The sequence below is a fragment of the Phacochoerus africanus genome, chromosome 8 (genome assembly GCF_016906955.1).
Source record: "Phacochoerus africanus isolate WHEZ1 chromosome 8, ROS_Pafr_v1, whole genome shotgun sequence".
Classification (NCBI taxonomy): Eukaryota; Metazoa; Chordata; class Mammalia; order Artiodactyla; family Suidae; genus Phacochoerus; species Phacochoerus africanus.
This window is the reverse complement of record NC_062551.1, coordinates 78,008,163-78,024,820: the sequence shown is the minus strand read 5'-3', so window position 1 is coordinate 78,024,820 and position 16,658 is coordinate 78,008,163. Positions and strand designations below refer to the sequence as shown.

The 16,658-nt window shown below is 54.5% G+C and overlaps 1 protein-coding gene across 1 annotated transcript; it reads right to left on the bottom strand.

Annotated features, from left to right (window-relative positions):
- Positions 1–4,027: 4,027 nt before the first annotated feature.
- Positions 4,028–13,873, bottom strand: PLA2G2F (phospholipase A2 group IIF). The gene is made up of 5 exons (XM_047792526.1): positions 13,666–13,873; positions 12,939–12,991; positions 9,511–9,655; positions 8,520–8,629; positions 4,028–6,381 (listed from the first exon to the last, which is right to left on the bottom strand). The coding sequence occupies exons 1-5, from the start codon at positions 13,758–13,760 to the stop codon at positions 6,170–6,172; spliced, it is 615 nt and encodes a 204-aa protein (XP_047648482.1). The 5' UTR covers positions 13,761–13,873; the 3' UTR covers positions 4,028–6,169.
- Between the last annotated feature and the right edge of the window lie 2,785 nt (positions 13,874–16,658).

The following is a 16,658-nucleotide window of genomic DNA, read 5'->3' as shown; positions in this document are numbered from 1 at the left end:
ATCGTCTGCATCTATGAACCCCAAACTCCCAGTCCATCCCCTCCTCCCCCCCCTCCCCCTTGGCAACCTCAAGTCTGTTTTCCATGCCCATGAGTTTCTTTTCTGTGGAAAGGTTCATTTGTGCCATATATTAAATTCCAGATATAAGTGATATCATATGGTATCTGTCAGACTAGATTTTGAAAGCCTCCCAAGACTAGAAGCCAAGCCAGAAACTTGCCACCAGATTTTTCTTGTATTTCCTAGATATTTGAGTGACATCCTCTCTTCCTGAGATCCCCAAGGAATCCTAAACTTCCTGGGCTTACTGGGAATTGACTTTCCTTACTCACCTGTAAAGCTGGGAACCCTGTAGTCCAGATATGAGATTTTCCAAGAGAAAATTTGAAAAAACTTGGATTTTCCAGGAGAACTTTGTAAACATTGGCTCCATAAAGTTAAATTTATATCTTTAAAACTGTTTGGTCATATCTGATTCTATGTGCATTATTCTAATATGACATTCCAACCGAATCTTTGGTGATATAACCAGGGTTTCCAATTATGCCCTGTCATAAGGAAAACAGATTCTTAGTTGAACTAATACAAGTAATTATATTGCCATGAAAATAAGAATACTCAATAAGAGTTTCCAAAATCTAGAGGGACCAGACAGGAAGAAGATTAGCTTATGTTTCCAAAACATAATCTACTGAAATGTCGTGAGTTATAGATAGTTTAAGATAAAAGAGAAAGAAGTTCCTTAAATTAAGAAAATAGAGGAGTTCCTGGAGCGGCGCAGCAGAAACGAATCTGACTAGGAACCATGAGGTCGCGGGTTCGATCTCTGGCCTCACTTAGTGGGTTAACCATCAGGTGTTGCCATGAGCTGTGGTGTATGTAGGTCAAGGACATGGCTTGGATCTGGCGTTGCTGTGGCTATGGTGTAGGCCAGCAGCTGTAGCTCCAATTGGACCCCTAGCCTGGGAATCTCCCTCCATGTGCCGCAGGTGCAGCCCTAAAAAAAAAGCAAAAAGAAAATAGAATAGCAAAGAATGAGCAATGTTCCAAAGAAAACTGTAATCATCCTTCATCAGTTCATTCAGTTCCAAGTAATTGATTCTTATTCTGCTTGATTTGGGGGTTTAGCAGTCTTATGAATCACGGGCAGATTCTCTACTATTCTGGAAATCCTTACTTAGTCCAGTGGTATGACCTCAATGTGTTCAATGTCATCGGAAGCCTGTTCCTTGGAGGACTTGTCAGAGTCTTTTCCATGGGTCTCTGAAACAGTCTTTTCTGATGAAGATGACGCATTTTAGCTACAAGCTGATTGCATGATTTTTCAGGAAAGCATCCAAGGAAGAGAGCAACTATCTGTGGATGACAAAATGCTTGCAAAGACTGTGAGAATTCATTATGATACAATTGACGTACAACATATTAAGATAATAACTGGAGTTATGGTGGATAACATTATACCAGGACATGTCATGGATACCCAAGGCATTGACATGTTTCTGTGAATTGCACGTAATTTCTAAAATACTTATATTAAATAAAAATATGTACTGGAGTTCCCTTCGTGGTGCAGTGGAGACGAATCCGACTAGGAACCATGAGGTCTCAGGTTCGATCCCTGGCCTCATTCAGTGGGTTAACGATCCGGCGAAGCCGTGAGCTGTGGTGTAGGTCACAGATATGGCTTGGATTTGGCATTGCTGTGGCTGTGGCGTAGGCCGGCAGCAACAGCTCCGATTGGACCCCTAGCCTGAGAACCTCCATATGCCGTGGCTGCAGCCCTAAAAGGACAAAAGACATAAATAAATAAATAAATAAATAAATAAATAAATAAATAAATAAATAAATAAAATAAATGCACAACGTGAGAATTGTGAGTCAAGTTTTACTTGGGGTGAAATGAGGACTATAGCCCAGGAGACAGCCTCTCAGATAGCTCTGAGGACACGCTCTGAAGAGGTAAGTGTTGGGGGAGGTCCATATACATGTGATTTTGCTGATGGGAAGGTGGATGTGTGCCGTCCCCCGCACACATTTTGGCAGAAGCGTTGCTGCTAGTCACGAGGAGCAGATGCCTCTATTAATGATTTTATTGTTTTTCTAGATATGAGAAGATGCAAGAAATTAGGCTCATAAAACCTCCTGAAAACATCTACCTCTCTAAAGACCTGTTCTGCCAGTTTTTCCCAGCGCACAGAGCACCTCATTCCACACCTCCATCCTGAACTCCTTTCAGGGAGTGCGGAAGGCCAATCACGGCAGAGGCTTAGGGACTGCGTGCTCATGCAACCAGAGGACCAGATACAATTTGTAGCTGGCAAAGGCTGGCGGGGGGGGGGGGAAATCCCATGACAAATCTGATTCCACCTGAGGCACAACGCCTGGCAACTACTGGTTTAAACGACTGGAAGAGGCAAAGAATAAATAAATAAATAGATTTTCTTCAAGAACAATTGCAGTAGGGGCTAGTAGAGAATTGGGCTCAGTTCCCAATATAATTTTGAATACTCAATTTTCTTAAGAGGGGATTTGTTGGTGAGGGGCGGGGGGAGTTGGGGAAGGGACGGAAAATTGGTATAAGAAGGTAGGAAATCCGTGCTACACTGACCTAACAGGATTCTTGCAAAAGATAGGTTGGGATGGTCACATATCCTCCACGGAGGCTGAGGAACTTGATCAGATATGGAGGCCGGGTTGGGAGTCTCATGAAACTGATACAGCAGGATTCTTGCTAAAATGGGGCAATATGGAACCCCAGAAAAAGTCTCAGAGGAGCCTGACTAAATTTCGGTCAGGGAGACAGCCTTTGTCAGGGGCTGCCCCCAAACGCGTCCAAAGCTGGTCAAGCTCCCTCCTCAAGCTTTAGCATAAAAGACCTCACTAACCTAAGGAGAGAAAGACCACGCAGACTGTAGAGGCAAAGAGCCCTTCCTCCAAAACTGGGACCCCACCCCTCCTCCCTACCGCCAGAGGCATCTAACACCATCCCAGCTCCACCCCTATTCCCTCCGTGGGAGACGGGGCGGGGCGGGGTGGGGGGCTTCCTGGACTGCCACAGACACTCTTGGGCTCCATCCTCCAGTGCTGTCCCAACACCCCTGGACACCATGTGTCAAGGTTATCCATCCATATGTCTACCCCCCGCTCCCAGGCTGTGGGCAGAGGCTCTGTCTGAGTAGTGGCGTCCAGTCCAAAGCCCAGCCTCCTTCCTGGTCCAGAGGAGACGATGTGGATCTGGGTCCGCTGAATGAAGGAACCAAAGGACAATCACATCCAGGGGTTTTCCAGATTTTAGCTCAAGAGTCTCTTTTCTTCTGACAGCACATGTGCAGGCTCCAGAGGTAATACAGGAAAAGCAGGGCTACTCATGGAAGAATGAGTGGGGGTTCAGACCCCCATCTGCTCAGCCTCCCCTTCCCCAGAGTTTACCTCGAGCCGTCTCAGGAACCCGCAGCTTTGAGGAGCTGCTCTGGTCCCTCTGCACATGGGGAAACTGATGCCCATCCCAGGGAAGGGACCAAGGCCAGGACCTAGGACCTCACGCCCTGCTGGACTCTGTCACTTGTCCCACTGGCCCCAGCAGCCTGAGTCATCATTAAGAAGATGTGGGGAGGTGACATTAAAGGCCAGATGCTGAGGGTTCAGCTCTGACCCCTCACCACTGATGACCTGTGTGACTTTGGGCAAGTTACTTTCCCTCTCTGGGCCTTGGTTAACCAATAGGAAAAGATGGGGTGAAGGGAGTGCATGGTGGAGATCGATGCCTAGCAAGAACTCAGCCCAGCCATTGTTATCATTGTCCGACTGTGGACCACAGGTCCACTTTCCAATCTTCCCAAGCTTTGCATCTCTGCTGGAGAAGGGCCACTTCGCCCAGGCTGGGAGCAGGAAGGGGACAGGCCTGCTAGCTGCTGGGTGTCAGGGGACCCACTTTCCCTGAAGCTGGAGCCCCAGGGGACAGGGTCACTATGCCCTCCCTGACCCTGGCCAGTGGGCACCGTGCCAAGGAGGACCCAGCAGTGGGGAGTTCGGACAGGAGGCATTTATTAGTTTGAAGAGGGGTGCCAAGTCCTGCAGAGAGTCTCTGGGGTTGCAGCATCTGGAGGAGTCTGGGGTGATGTGTGGGGCAGGCAGGACCCCTTAGCAGCAGAATCCCATCCCAATACCCAAAATTTCTGGATGGGGAGGTGTGTGCCCCTGCAGAGGGGCAGAGCCAGAAACCTGGGCTCCCACAGCTAAGAGGCTCAGGCCTCTGCAGGGTTACTTTCATGGGACTCCCATCCTGGCTCCACCCCTGCTTGGTGGGTGGCAGGGGTTGGGGGCTTCAGCTCAGAGATGAGGGGTTCAACCCAGCACGGTGAGGAGAAGGTGGTTTGTTAGCTGGGCTCCTGAGACCATCTCAGTGACAAGGCAGGTCCAGTCCTGCCACCGTGGCCAGCAGGACAGCAGGAGGGGGCCAGTGGGAGGGTCATGACGGCTGACTCCAGCCTGCAGCCTCATCCACAGCCCCAAAGCAGATGTTCTAGATGCTGCAGCTTGGCAGGGCTCCATCTAGTCCTGCAGTTTTTTTTGTAGACGTGCTCTCTGCAACCCCCACAACCCTCTGGGCACCCCTCGTCTTGGCTGTCCCTCTCCCCACCCCCATGACAGTGGCCTTTCAGGGCCCCAGGGTAGGCTGAGCTTCCAGGTGGACGTTCTCAGTGTCCCAGCAGGTCATAGTGCTGCACCAGCAGGTCCTTGGGGTTGGTGACGGATGAGGGCAGAAGGCGAGGTGAGGCAGGACACACTGGCTACTTGGAGGCTGCTGACCCGGAGGTCAAGAGGTGAGGCGAGGAAGTGGGCAGCACACCTGGGGAAACAACAGTGCTGGGGCGGAGTCAGAGAGCTGGCCGGATCTTCCTCTTCCTCTGCCCATAGCCCCATGGGCCAAAGGGAACCCAGGCTCAAGGGGGGCCGGCCCCCCCCAAGGCGCCTCTACCCAATCCTCCTGCCAAGACCTCTCTGGTCCTCACCTTGTCTCACCTCTCTCCCACTTCTCCTCTCACTTCCCTCTTCACATCCTGCTCCTTCGCTACTGCCTTCTGGAACCTTCCCCTCACTCTCCTGCCTTTGCTCTTTCTTGACTGAGGCAGGTCCCAGCCCTTGACTTCCTCCCCATCTGTTGCGAGGCTGCAGCCTTGCCTCTCCTTGCCTGGGGGTAGGGTTCTGGGTCTTTCCACCCCCTGGCCTGGCTGCTGAAGGATGGGAAGCACAGGGGGAGGGCCCAGGTCTCGCCCCCTTCCCTATTTGTCAGGGACCCAGGGAACTGGGGTTGGGGTGCTGCTCAGGGCAGTTAAGTGTGGCAGGGCCATGGCCAGGGTGTGTCTCTTATGGGAGTGGGTCACTGTGTGGATCGGAAGGACGACCTGAGTTGGGGGCATGTTGGAGCCTGCCCCCTTCCCGGTCCCTGTGTGTGTGTGCATTGGTTCTGTCAGTGCCCAGGAATCTGCTCTGTGACACTTTGGGTGACTGAGGACAGACTTTAGGGTTGGGACATAAACCCTGTGGCCATACTGTGGCGTCTGGGCCAGGACGCCTGTGCCACCTCGACAAAAGCCGGGAAGGAACCACTGCTCTTTAATGGGGCTCTCGAGAGCTGCAAGGTCCCCAAACAGGGATCACCCTGAGTCAGCCTGTGGGCACAGCCAAGGGGCCTCCAGAACCCAGGCCTTGTGACCAGCACTGTGTCTGCCAGGGAACCACATCTCAGGACACATCAAGCTCTGGGCCTGTGTTGGTGGCTCTGGGTCTGGGTAGATCCTGGGGCCCAGCCTCGAGGGCCTGGCTGAGGAAGTCAAGCTGGAGCCAGTGAGAGGCCCCCCTCAGAGGCCCCCAGTCTCTCTCAGGCTTTTCTTTCCACACTCAGCAGAGACCCACACCAAGCCATGTGCTCCCTGCCCTGTCCAGGACAAAGCCACACCCAGGGCTGGGCCAGAGGAGCCCGGGGGCCAGAGTGAGAGCCCACGCTTTTCCGAATCCTCTGAGGGCTAGTCTGGCTGGAGGGCTCCAGGGAGGAGGCAGCGGGGCAGCCTGAGGACTCCCAATCTGCTCCCACCTCCACCTGCTCCACCCATCTGGTCCCCAGAGCTCAAACTTCCACCCCTCTTCTCTGTCAGACCGCCAGGGGACGCTAGGGAGGCGTGGGGGGCACTGGGGAGCCAGGGCTGCAGCCTGCCGCTGTTGGGGGCGACTCATAGATGCTGCAGTTGGGCGTGGGGCCCTGGCAGTAGATGTTGAGGTAATTGCGATGCTCTTCCCTGTATATCTGCTTCTGGAAGCACAGGACCAGGCTCTTGTCACACTCGCACGTCTGTTTGTCACACTCGGTCTGGTTGAGCTGGCCTGTGGGGCATGGAGAGCATGGACTCTGAGGACACAATGGACATTGAAAGGTGATCCTGGGCCAGCAGCCCCAGGACCTCCGGCGGGCCCACCCCGAGCCTGCTGGCTCTGAATCTCCAGGCCGGGGGCCCAGCCTGTGCATTCGCAGCCCTCCAGGCGCCCTGAGTGCAGGTTAAACGGAGAACCACTGAAGCCCAACAGGACAAGGCCCAGGAAGGGGTGTGGTTTACCCAAGTCACCCAGCAAAGCCAAGGCAGAGCTGGGAGGACAATTCAGGGGTCAGGAACGACCCCTCCCCGAGGGAAGGGCATTACTTTCTACCCTTCCAGCCTCCACCCTCCAAGCATGGCACACCCACCCTGGAGGGAGTTCGTGGTCAGGCTGGAGTGAGGAAAAGGCTTGTAAAAAGCTTAGCTCAGGGCCTCCCGTGGAGCAAATGCTTAATACCTGGTACCGACTGTTATTATTATTGAAATAATAATCATCAACCTCAAGACTTCTTAGCCTTAGGTGTGCATTAGAATCAGCTGGAGGGCTTGTGAAACCAAAGACCGCCCGGCCCCACCGCTAGAGCTTCCGAGACTGAGTAGGTCTGGGTGGGGCCCGAGGTTCCAATAAGTGATGCTGATGCTGCAGGTTCAGGGAACACGTTTTGAGAACCACCCGCTAGGCCAGTGGTTTGCAAACTTTCAACTTTTCATCAGCAGAATCCTTTCTCTGAAATGAAACTCTTTGCAAAAGACTAATACATCAAATAGCTGAAAGAGAAGCCCCTAGAGCTATAAAATAGGTTAAAGAGCTAGCTAGACCCTTCAGGGGTCCCTGCCCCCACCATCCCACCATCACTTCTTGCAGTAGCTGACCTGATGCCCCCCACCCCACCCCACCCCCGCCGATATCCCCGGAACCCAGCGTGAGAACCTGCTTGGGCTAGTCTACCATCTTAGGGGTGGAGGAGGGAGATTCCCCTGCTTGACCTGCTTTGGACTCTTCCTGAGCTGCTCTCTCCAGCCAGCCCCTCCACATGCATCTGGACAGCAGAATACAAGACCCATGCCACCCTGGGCTGCCAAGGCCCTGGAAGTGTGCAGTCCCCCCCCCATCCCCCCAACCCTGAGACTCTTTCCGAGAGAGCAGGAGTCTTGAATTTCTTTGCAAGGCTGGCCTGGCTTGTGAGCTATTAGGGAGGGACAACACATGGCCTGGTTAGGACGAGGCGGCAAAGGGAGCCTGGGACTGCCCATGGGACAGGGCCAGGGGCACCTGCTGCCCCAGGGAGGGGCACTAAGGGCAGGGCAGGGCAGGGACACCTGGGCCATCTCCGTGGATGCCATGCCACTCAGGCGGGGAATGACCACAGAGAGTCAATGGAAAGGAGGGGACCCGCCAGGCCTGGCTCCAACACCTCGCATTCCTAGAAACACTGGCTAAGATGGGGCCGCCTCATCTGCTGGGGTCCCAGTGACAAAACTGGAAGGGAATGGGTCTGCTCAGATCCAAATCCGTCCATGCACCCAGCAAGAGACTCAGGTCAGGTGTGGAAAGACCCTGCCCAGGGTCACATGGCGAGGAGATGCTGGCAGAACCAGGTTCCAACCCAAGGCTCCTGATTCCCAGGCTAGCCTGACACAAAATCTCAGAACCACACTCTCCAAACAGAGAGTCCTGGGCCCCATCTAGACTTGATTCACTGAATGAAGATTATTCCCTAAGCTCTCCAAACTTTAAGAATCTTGAGGACTGGAAACCAGGGTCCTGATTCATTATTGGAGACTCAGAGCCATGGCCAGGTTTTTAGGGTTAGCAAACAAACAGGGAAACAAAACTAAGGTGCCTGGTTAAATCTGAATTTCAAACAATAAATGTTTTAGTATAAGTATATCCCAACTATTGGGATATACTTATGCTGATTTTAAATTGAATGCTACTCTTTAATTTTTAGTAGAAGTAGTCCCATGCACTATGTAGGATATACTTATATGAAAACATTTTTCATCATTTATCTGAAATTAGAATTTAACTGGGCATCCTGCACTTCATCTGGCAACCTTGCCCGGGGCCCCAGCACTGGCTGGGGGGGGGTGGCCGTCCATGGCTGTCTTGGAGTTGGGGAGTGATGCGGGTGGGTAGAGACTCACTGCAGACAAGGTTGGTGTTGTTTTCAATGGTATAGTCATAGTGGTCCACATAGGGGTGGCAGTCCAGGTCAAAGAGCTTCTGGTAGCAGCAGTCGTGGGCATGGCAGCACCTAGGGGGGCAGAGGAGAGCAGGTAGGCATAGCCAGGCCTGGCCCCTCTCCCCCCAGCAGTGACCCCTATCATGATCATCTGTTCCCCTCCCTCCTGAGTCAGACCTTCAGACGGAGGCCCAGAGAGGGCAGTAACTTGCCTGAGGTCACACAGCCAGGCAGAGCCTGTGATCCCACCTCTTTGTCCTCTGCCCAGAGCCCCGGCTTTGCCCCCTGGAACCCTGGCCGCAGCTGTGGGAGGGGTCGGGATGGGAGCAAGGGGCCTGGGTTAAGACAGTAGAGAGGGAGACAGGCTAGATGCAGCGGCTGTACCTGGCGGTGCATGAGGATGGGAGCGTTGGGGGGGGCCGGGGGTGAGGGACAGGAAGCAGATGTGGTGTGGCTGTTCTATTCCCTCTGGCAGAGGGCAGGCAATTAATTAACATGCATTTATTAAGTCTCTAGTGATACCAGGCTTGGTGCTGGCAGCTTTGGGGGGAGATAGGAGCAGAGGCTAAGCCATGCCTTTGGGAACTCCCAGTCTCATGGAGGAAGCCCAGTTCTGTCTCCCAGAGCCCCGGGTCTGAGGGGGCAGGGATCACAGCCCTTGCCTTTGTCAAGCCCAAGCTGTGTGACTCTTGCTCTCCTGTGTGTCTGGGGGCAGGTCAAAGCTTCCCTCTGCTGAGAATGGAAGTTCCAAGACCTCCAAACCCAAGCGCTTGGAGATGGATAATAGGAAGTGTCCAAGAGGGTTGAGGAGGACACAGGTGCCAAGTCAGGCTTCTGGCCACCAACTCCTCCTTTGGGGACAGAGCGCCCTCCCCACTCTCAGGGATGGAGACAGTCTGAGCTTTGCTGCCCCGCCCGGGTTCTGACCGCAGCCCAGATGCTCCGGGACCTACCAGTCCACCTCATCCATGGGCAGGCCGCGCCCCCCCAGCCCGCAGTAGCAGCCGTAGCCCACGAACGACAGGATGGCGTTCCTCCCCGTGATGGCTTCCACCATGGACTTGAGGTTGAACAGGCTGCTCTGGGCCAAGGGCAGGACTGCAAGAGAACCAAGGGGGTGCCGTGAGCTCCCCGCCCTGTGCGAGGCCACGTCTGTCTGACCGGCTGTCCTCCCAACACCCCAGGGCTGGGGCAAGGAGAGGGGGAGCAGGAGAAGGAGGGCAGGTGGGCAGGCAGAGTGGGAGGAGGAAGCCACCTACAAAGGGATGGGGACAGTGAGTGACACATGTCCTTACACAGAGCCCTACGGCCCTGAAAATATAATAATAGTACTTGCCAGGCACTACCCTACGCCCCTTCCGTGCATTAGCATATCAATGGCCCATCTTGACCCTGCCAGGTGCTGCTACTATCCCCATTTTACAGATGAGGAGACCAAGGCCCAGAGCATTTAGTCACTTGCCAAACAACACATTGTTGAACAGCAGTGGAAGCAGAATTTGGACCCAGGCAGTGAGGATCCAGTGCCTGGTTCACCCCTAGGGGTTTTGCAAATGCCAGATGCTCTTCCAAACATGATTCTAGGCCCTTCTGGCTTGGCCTGGCTTCTCTGCTCCCAGCAGGGACTCAGCATCCCCACCACTGGTGCAGCTCAGGATTAATCCAGAGACAGTTGGCTGCTCTGGACATTCAGTGAACACACACGCACGCACGCACGCACGCACACATTTCTGTCCTTGTCTCACAGGTAGTGCAACAACCCTTCCAATACCAGCAGAATTGCAAAACCAGCTTCTTGGCATCCTTCAGGCTGCTCACTCGAGCAACAACCCCCTCCTCCACCCCCATCCCCGCTTCTGTGCCTCCGAGTCTCCTCGATGCATCTCTTCACTGCAGAGTCAACCCCCAGCCTGCACTTGGGTGCTTCCCTGAGTGATGCCGCCCCCACAGAGGCAGGAGGGCCTCTCTCACCCCATTTTATGAATGGGAAAATGGAGGCTCAAAAACGTGCGGGTTTGCCCAGGTCGTGCAGCCTGGCAGTGGCACAGCCCAGACCTGAACTCAGGTTTGTGTGCCCCAGAGCTGGGACGCCAGCTCCGCTCCCACTCCCGCTTGCCTCCCTCGCCCATGGCTCCTCCAGCTACGCCCAGGGCCAGGAGCCCTGTGCAGCACCCTGCCCGCTGCTCTCTCACATTCTGAAAGAGGAAATGCACTGGGAGAGGGAGGAAGCCAAGAAGTTCAGAAGCAAGAGGCTGGCCGGAATCCCAAAGGTCCAGACGACTTGCTTCTTGAGATATGGCGGGCCAGCATCGCCCGTAAGAGCGGGGGCCTCCCACCTCCGTGTGCCTCCACGGGAAGAGCACAGACTTTGGAGTCAGACAGATGCAGCCCCAGAACTAAAGCTCCCTGGGGCCCTGTTCCCCCGTCTGTGAAATGGGAATAAGAATCCCAGCCTCCAGAGATGGGGCAGGCCAGAGCCCAGCTGGGGGCCTGGCACCCGCCAGACCCTCGCCCCACCATGGCGCCCCCTCTCAGGGCTTGCTGGGCTCCTGAGCCAGGCCTGCCCTCCCCTCCCCGTCAGAGCTGACCTGGCACCTGCTGCACCCGAGTCTCCCTGTCGATTGGCTTGGGGATTTTCTTCTTTACAGAGAGTAAGTAGCAAACGAGAGAGGAAATAAAGCAGAGATGGCAGACGATTCTAAGAGGAGGTTTAGAGCCTGTGAACATTTACGCTGGGCCCGGGGCAGGGGGTGAAGGGCCCTGCGTCCTGTGGGCCTGAGTCTGTCTCCAGAGCCACACATGGGAAGTTTGGCCATGATGTGCGCTGAGGAGGGGAGAGTGGGGGAGCAGTCCCTGTACATTAGCTCTCTGCCACCCTTCCACTCTGCAGGGTTCTTGTTTGCTGGGATCAAACATGTGCCAAGCAGCCCCGGGGGTCAGACAGACCCAGCTCTGCAAACAGGTTTCTCCATTAGCGCTGTGGGGCCTGGGGCAGGTTATGTAGCCTCTTTGACCTTGATTCCCAGATCTGAGGACAGCTGAGAAAGACATTCCCCTACAGGGCATGGGGGTGGATCGCCCGCTGTGAGGTCCTGGCCTCCTCACCCCCCTGAGCCTGAAGGCTCCCCTCGCTGCATCCCCCCCAGACCTGAAGGGGTTACTCTGGGGGGACAGGGCCCAGAACTCCCACTCCTCAGCTCCCACCTAAAACTCACCCATCCACATGCAGGATGGACACACTCAAGGGTGCCTGCACGCACTCGCACTCTTACACACACACAGACATAAACACACACTCCCTGCACACTCTCCTCCTACATCATACAACTGTACACACTCACATGCAGACACATGCCCACACATACCACATAAGCTCACACATGCACCCCACACCCAGACGCACAGGCATGTGCACACGCACACACACATTCTCACCCATGAGCAGCACCCAGAGTGCCCACGTCCACACTCACACTCTGAGCAGGAGAAACAAACTGTGTGTTCACTCAGGCTGCCGCCTCCTCCCCAGCCCATGGTCTGGGCTGAGCGCACAGATTATTTTCTAAATAACAGATCACTTTGCCTGAATTCAACCGACCGTTTCTCACATCTGTGTCCCACATTTAAAGTTATTTTATTTCTGGTGTTTTTTTTTCCCTTTGCCTCACACCTGGCTGTGTTCAGGGGATGCTGAACAGGTGGACAGGATGCCAGCAAGACCTTCAGCCCATCTTCTGTCTACACAGGGCAGCTGCCACCAGGACACCTGTGTGCGTGTCTGGAGTCTTGGCTGGCGGTCCGGGGTGAGGGTGGGGGTGGGGTGCCCCCCTAGAAAGAAGGAAGGCGGCCCCCGGATCTGCCCCATCATCTTCTGGTACAACTCACAGCCAGACACTGCTACACACATACACTTCACATACACACTCCAGGAACACACACAGACACATCTTCCTGATGTGTGTTACAGACAGAGCTATCACCACGTGCTCCGACACACCCACACACAGATGCGCGGGGGCTCTCCACCTGCAAGCTCCCTGGCTCGCGTCTGCAGGTCCACATGTGCGCCTGTGCACACAAACGCCCCCGTGTGGCCGTGTGCCCACGCCCCGCCCCAGCACCACTTTATGATGTTTGCTCAGCCAAAGGCTCTGCGCCCTTGAGGCTCGTAAATAGTAAATGCCTCGCATCCCAGGTGTGTTGACAAGTTGGCTGGAGAAGTAAACAGCCCCCCAGAAGAGAGGCAGCCCCGCAGGGGCTGAGCCCGGAAGCAGAGACCCGGGGAGTGGAGTGATAGCCCCGAGGTCTAGCAGCCAGAGGGTAGGTCACAGGATAAAGGCTGGGATGGGGTGGGGAGGAGTTTCCCAGCGCCTTCACTCACCGCTGCTGGCCAGGAGGGTGACGGTAAGGAGCTTCTTCATCCCCAGGCCAGATCTGAGAAAGGAAGACACTCCAAGTCCTGAGTCTGCCCCTTCCACCTGCCTGTGCTTCCTGACCGGTGGCTCCCTCCTGGGCCTCATTACAGGCAAGGTCAAGGCCGTCCCTTGATGCCCCATTTCCTGCTGCCCCTGCCCTGTGATTACCTCCTCCAGGATGATGTGAGCACCTCCCGTCTGCCTGCACCTCCCGGAGGAACAGCCCCAAGACGGCAGAGCCAGGAGGCACCACAAGCCTCCTGCCCTTCCGCCCTGGGCAGGAATCAGCTTCCAAGACAGGGAGCTCCCTGTCTCGTTGGATTGGACCACTGTCACCAATCAGAACCAATTCTTTTCCCTACACGTATCGGGGAGTCATGCGACAAGCTGGTGGTGGGTTCTTACACCCAAAGCCAAGAGACCTGATCTCTGGGTTCTCTCTGCAGCTCAATGTCCAAAAGGCTGTGTGACCACCAACAGATTCCTTAGCCTCTCAGGGCCTCAAGGGCCTACAAGTCTTGGCTGGATGATCCCCAGGGCCCTTCTAGTGCTGAAAATGCAATGACCTGTCTCAGCTACCATCAGAGACTCAGAGCACTCCTTTTTGGAGAAACGGATTCTAGGGGCCAGTTTCCCACCCCCTTCCCTGCTCCTCTCCACCGAGGGCCTCCCCGCAGGAAAGTAGCCACGTACCTGGAGGTTCTCGAAGGACCTCTCCACCCAGAGGGGCGCCTAACCAGCGCCTTCTTCCTGAACCCTTTGGGGTTGGCCCGAGCCCCATCTGCCATATTCTGGGTTTTGAGCAGCCAGCGACATAGGTCATGCAAGCCCTGAAATGCGCTCCAGAGGCTCCAGGGAACAGGCCCCAGCTTCTCACTGCCGCGCTGGCAGGGTAGTGCCGGGGCAATGCCCCTGGGCAGGAGGCTGGTGACACACGGCCTAGAAAAAGGAGGCTCCACCTCCTCCCTCCCTCCCACCGCCTGCCCACGGCTGCCTGGCGATGTCCCACCCAAGGGTGCTCGGGCCCGCCGGGGGTGTGGGGGTTGGTGCACCTTACTGGAAATTGGCCCTTCCCCAGGCATCTGAAGGAAAATTAGCCCAAAGTTCCCTCTCTTCCCATCTGAAAGCGATCATAAAGAAAAAATTATTCAGAGATACTTGTTAAAGCACAGCAAGGCAGACTGTTTATTCAAAGGGGCTATTGGCTCGTGTAGGAAGTACTGCAGTGGAGTCTTGCAGCGGGGTGGAGGGATTAGACTCAACTCCAAATAGAACAAAGAAAAGTGGGAATTTATAGCCAAGGTGCAAGGTGAGGCCAGTGGATGGGAAATTACTAAGAGGAAACATCAAGGGTAGGAAGGGATTCCGACTAAACCCACCTAGTGAGATTCTTACTGAAAGCAGGCAGGGTGATCAGACATCACCTGGGGATGAGGGGGGGTGAGGAACCCCATCAGATTTCGAGGCTGAGGGATCCTGGCTGATACTTGCTAATCTAGACAATGCAGAGATGAACATGGAAGCTGGGAGGCTGAGGCCTAAGAGAAGAAGAGTTCAAGGAGCTGGAGTGGGGTTGGATCAAGGAGAGGAAGGCTTTCTCTAGAATCTGCAGAGAACTCTCTACCCACATCTGCAAGCTCTTGGTGCCCACACCTGGCTAGGACTCGCACACGCACACACCCACACACAAGCATCCAGCAGGAAGCCCCCAGCTCACATCTGGTAGGGTGAGCCTGCCTGTCTGGAATAGGGGGGCTACTCTGCCCCTGCACCACTGTCACGTGACCTGACAGCCTCTGGTGGGGGCCATCCTTGGCAGCATCCCTCCTTGAGGGATGCCACGAGTGCCAGTGATCTTGCCCTCCCCGAGCTCCCCCTTGCTTCTCCTCCCTCCCACCCTCACTGACTTGATGAGGGTGTCTCCAGACATAGTCAAATGTGCCATGGCGGGGGCTGGGGGTGGGAGGCAGTCACCTCTGGTTGAGATCTTGGTGGCCGGGGAGCAGGTGCCGTTTGCCTCTTGTTGAGGGTGGCATGTGTGGGGGAGAGACGGGGCTGGGGGGAAGTAGAGGGGGCAGGAGCCCCAGGAGCCCCTTGCTGTGTGGGCAGTTGCACATCCTGCACCCTGATTTCTTGCCTCTGAGATCCTGGCAAGATAGTCCCCTTCCCTGGCCTCTGGCCTCTGCGGTAGGATGGATAAAACCAGCATCACTGAGGAAGGGTCTTGCTCACAGGTAATAACAGGTGTTGTGTGCTGTGGGGGCATAGCAGGTGCCCAAAGACCTGCTTGTTACCAAGCAGAGGCCTGTTCTCCTCCCTCTGGTGGGAGGGAAACAAGGCAGGGGGTGAGAAGAGTACCACTGGAAATGAAAACATCAAATCATCTCCCCACCTTCACATTGGCCCTTCCCTACCAGTGTCCCCAGACTCTCTGACAAAAGAGAGTGCCCTGGGGCTTTCCTTCCTACCCCTAGCTTTTCCAGCTTCCACTTCTGGTACTACCAAACCAACTGGCTGGGCAACAACCCCATGTACAATTTTCCCTTTCCCAGCACCCACATTTCCCCTGCCCAACTTCCTCTCTGTGGTCCAGGCCCTTCTCTTTCCCAGAAAGTTATCCTAGAAAAGCCCCTCTGCATCCGTTCACACATCCTTACAGGGAGGGTGTGGATTGGCAGTTGTTTATACAGTCCTTTCTAGGCACCTGTACGTGTTTTGGTCTGGGGGTCTTGACACTGCCCTCAGACCAGGGATCCTGGAGAATAGGGTACTGTAATTTCTTCCCCAAAACCTGGGGTTCCCCATGGGACAGGGCCTGCCTTTACCATGTCAGACTGGAAGCTCCCTGGGAATGGAGCATGATGATGGGAGGATAGGCCTGGTCTCTGCCTTCACTTGCCTTTGCAGAGCTTGGCTTCAGTTCTTGCTTGATTTTTTGCAGATGCTTCTTAATGCTATCGCTCACTCCAAAGGAGGAAGAACCAAGAAATAAGGCCCAGTCCAGGTCCACATACTGACAATACAGCCACCAATATACAGGTAACCTGGAGCCACTTAGATCAATGCCAAGGAGGCTGGGGGTGGGGTGAGAGGGTGCTCTAAGAGCCTTGGAATAGCCTTGTGCCATATTTTCATCACACATTCCCACTGACAGTGCTGGTTGGGCTGGTCCCTTGAGGGGCGGATTGGTGCTTCCTTCCCCCCCACTCCCCTCCTCCAAGCACAGGATGTTCAGTACCAATGTCAATAATAAACTGGTCCACCCAGTAATTCCACTTCTGGGACTATAAACCGAGATACGAACCCTAACCCTGAAGAACTACTCATGGTTCCCAGAGACAGATGAAACACAATAGTGACTGGGGCATTCTTTAAGGTGCTTCCCCCCTCCAACTCAGAAGCACCTTAAGGAATTAATTAAGCAAATTATTAACCATCCATAATTACCTTTTCAAAGATTTAATGCCAAAAATCCTGGGTATTAAGGGAAACAGCAATTTTGTAAAAAAAGGCAGGGGGGGGCAAGAGGTGTTAGTGGGCACATGCATAAAAATTATCTAGAAGGATATACAGCAAAACACGAGCAACAGTTATTTTTAAACAGTAGAATAACTCGTAGTTTTATTGTCTTATTTGTAATTTCTTTGTATTAAAGTGGTTGCAAGGTAATGCATTCAATGACTAAG

What these genes read in the sequence shown, in the direction of transcription:
- PLA2G2F (XM_047792526.1), bottom strand. Translation starts at nt 13,760, where the DNA reads ATGGCAGATGGGGCTCGGGCCAACCCCAAAGGGTTCAGGAAGAAGGCG. An exon ending in GGTCCTTCGAGAACCTCCAG is followed by an intron (nt 12,992 to 13,665) that starts GTACGTGGCTAC and finishes TTCCTTTCTCAG; the next exon opens with ATCTGGCCTGGGGATGAAGA. An exon ending in CACCCTCCTGGCCAGCAGCG is followed by an intron (nt 9,656 to 12,938) that starts GTGAGTGAAGGC and finishes GTTCTCTTGCAG; the next exon opens with TCCTGCCCTTGGCCCAGAGC.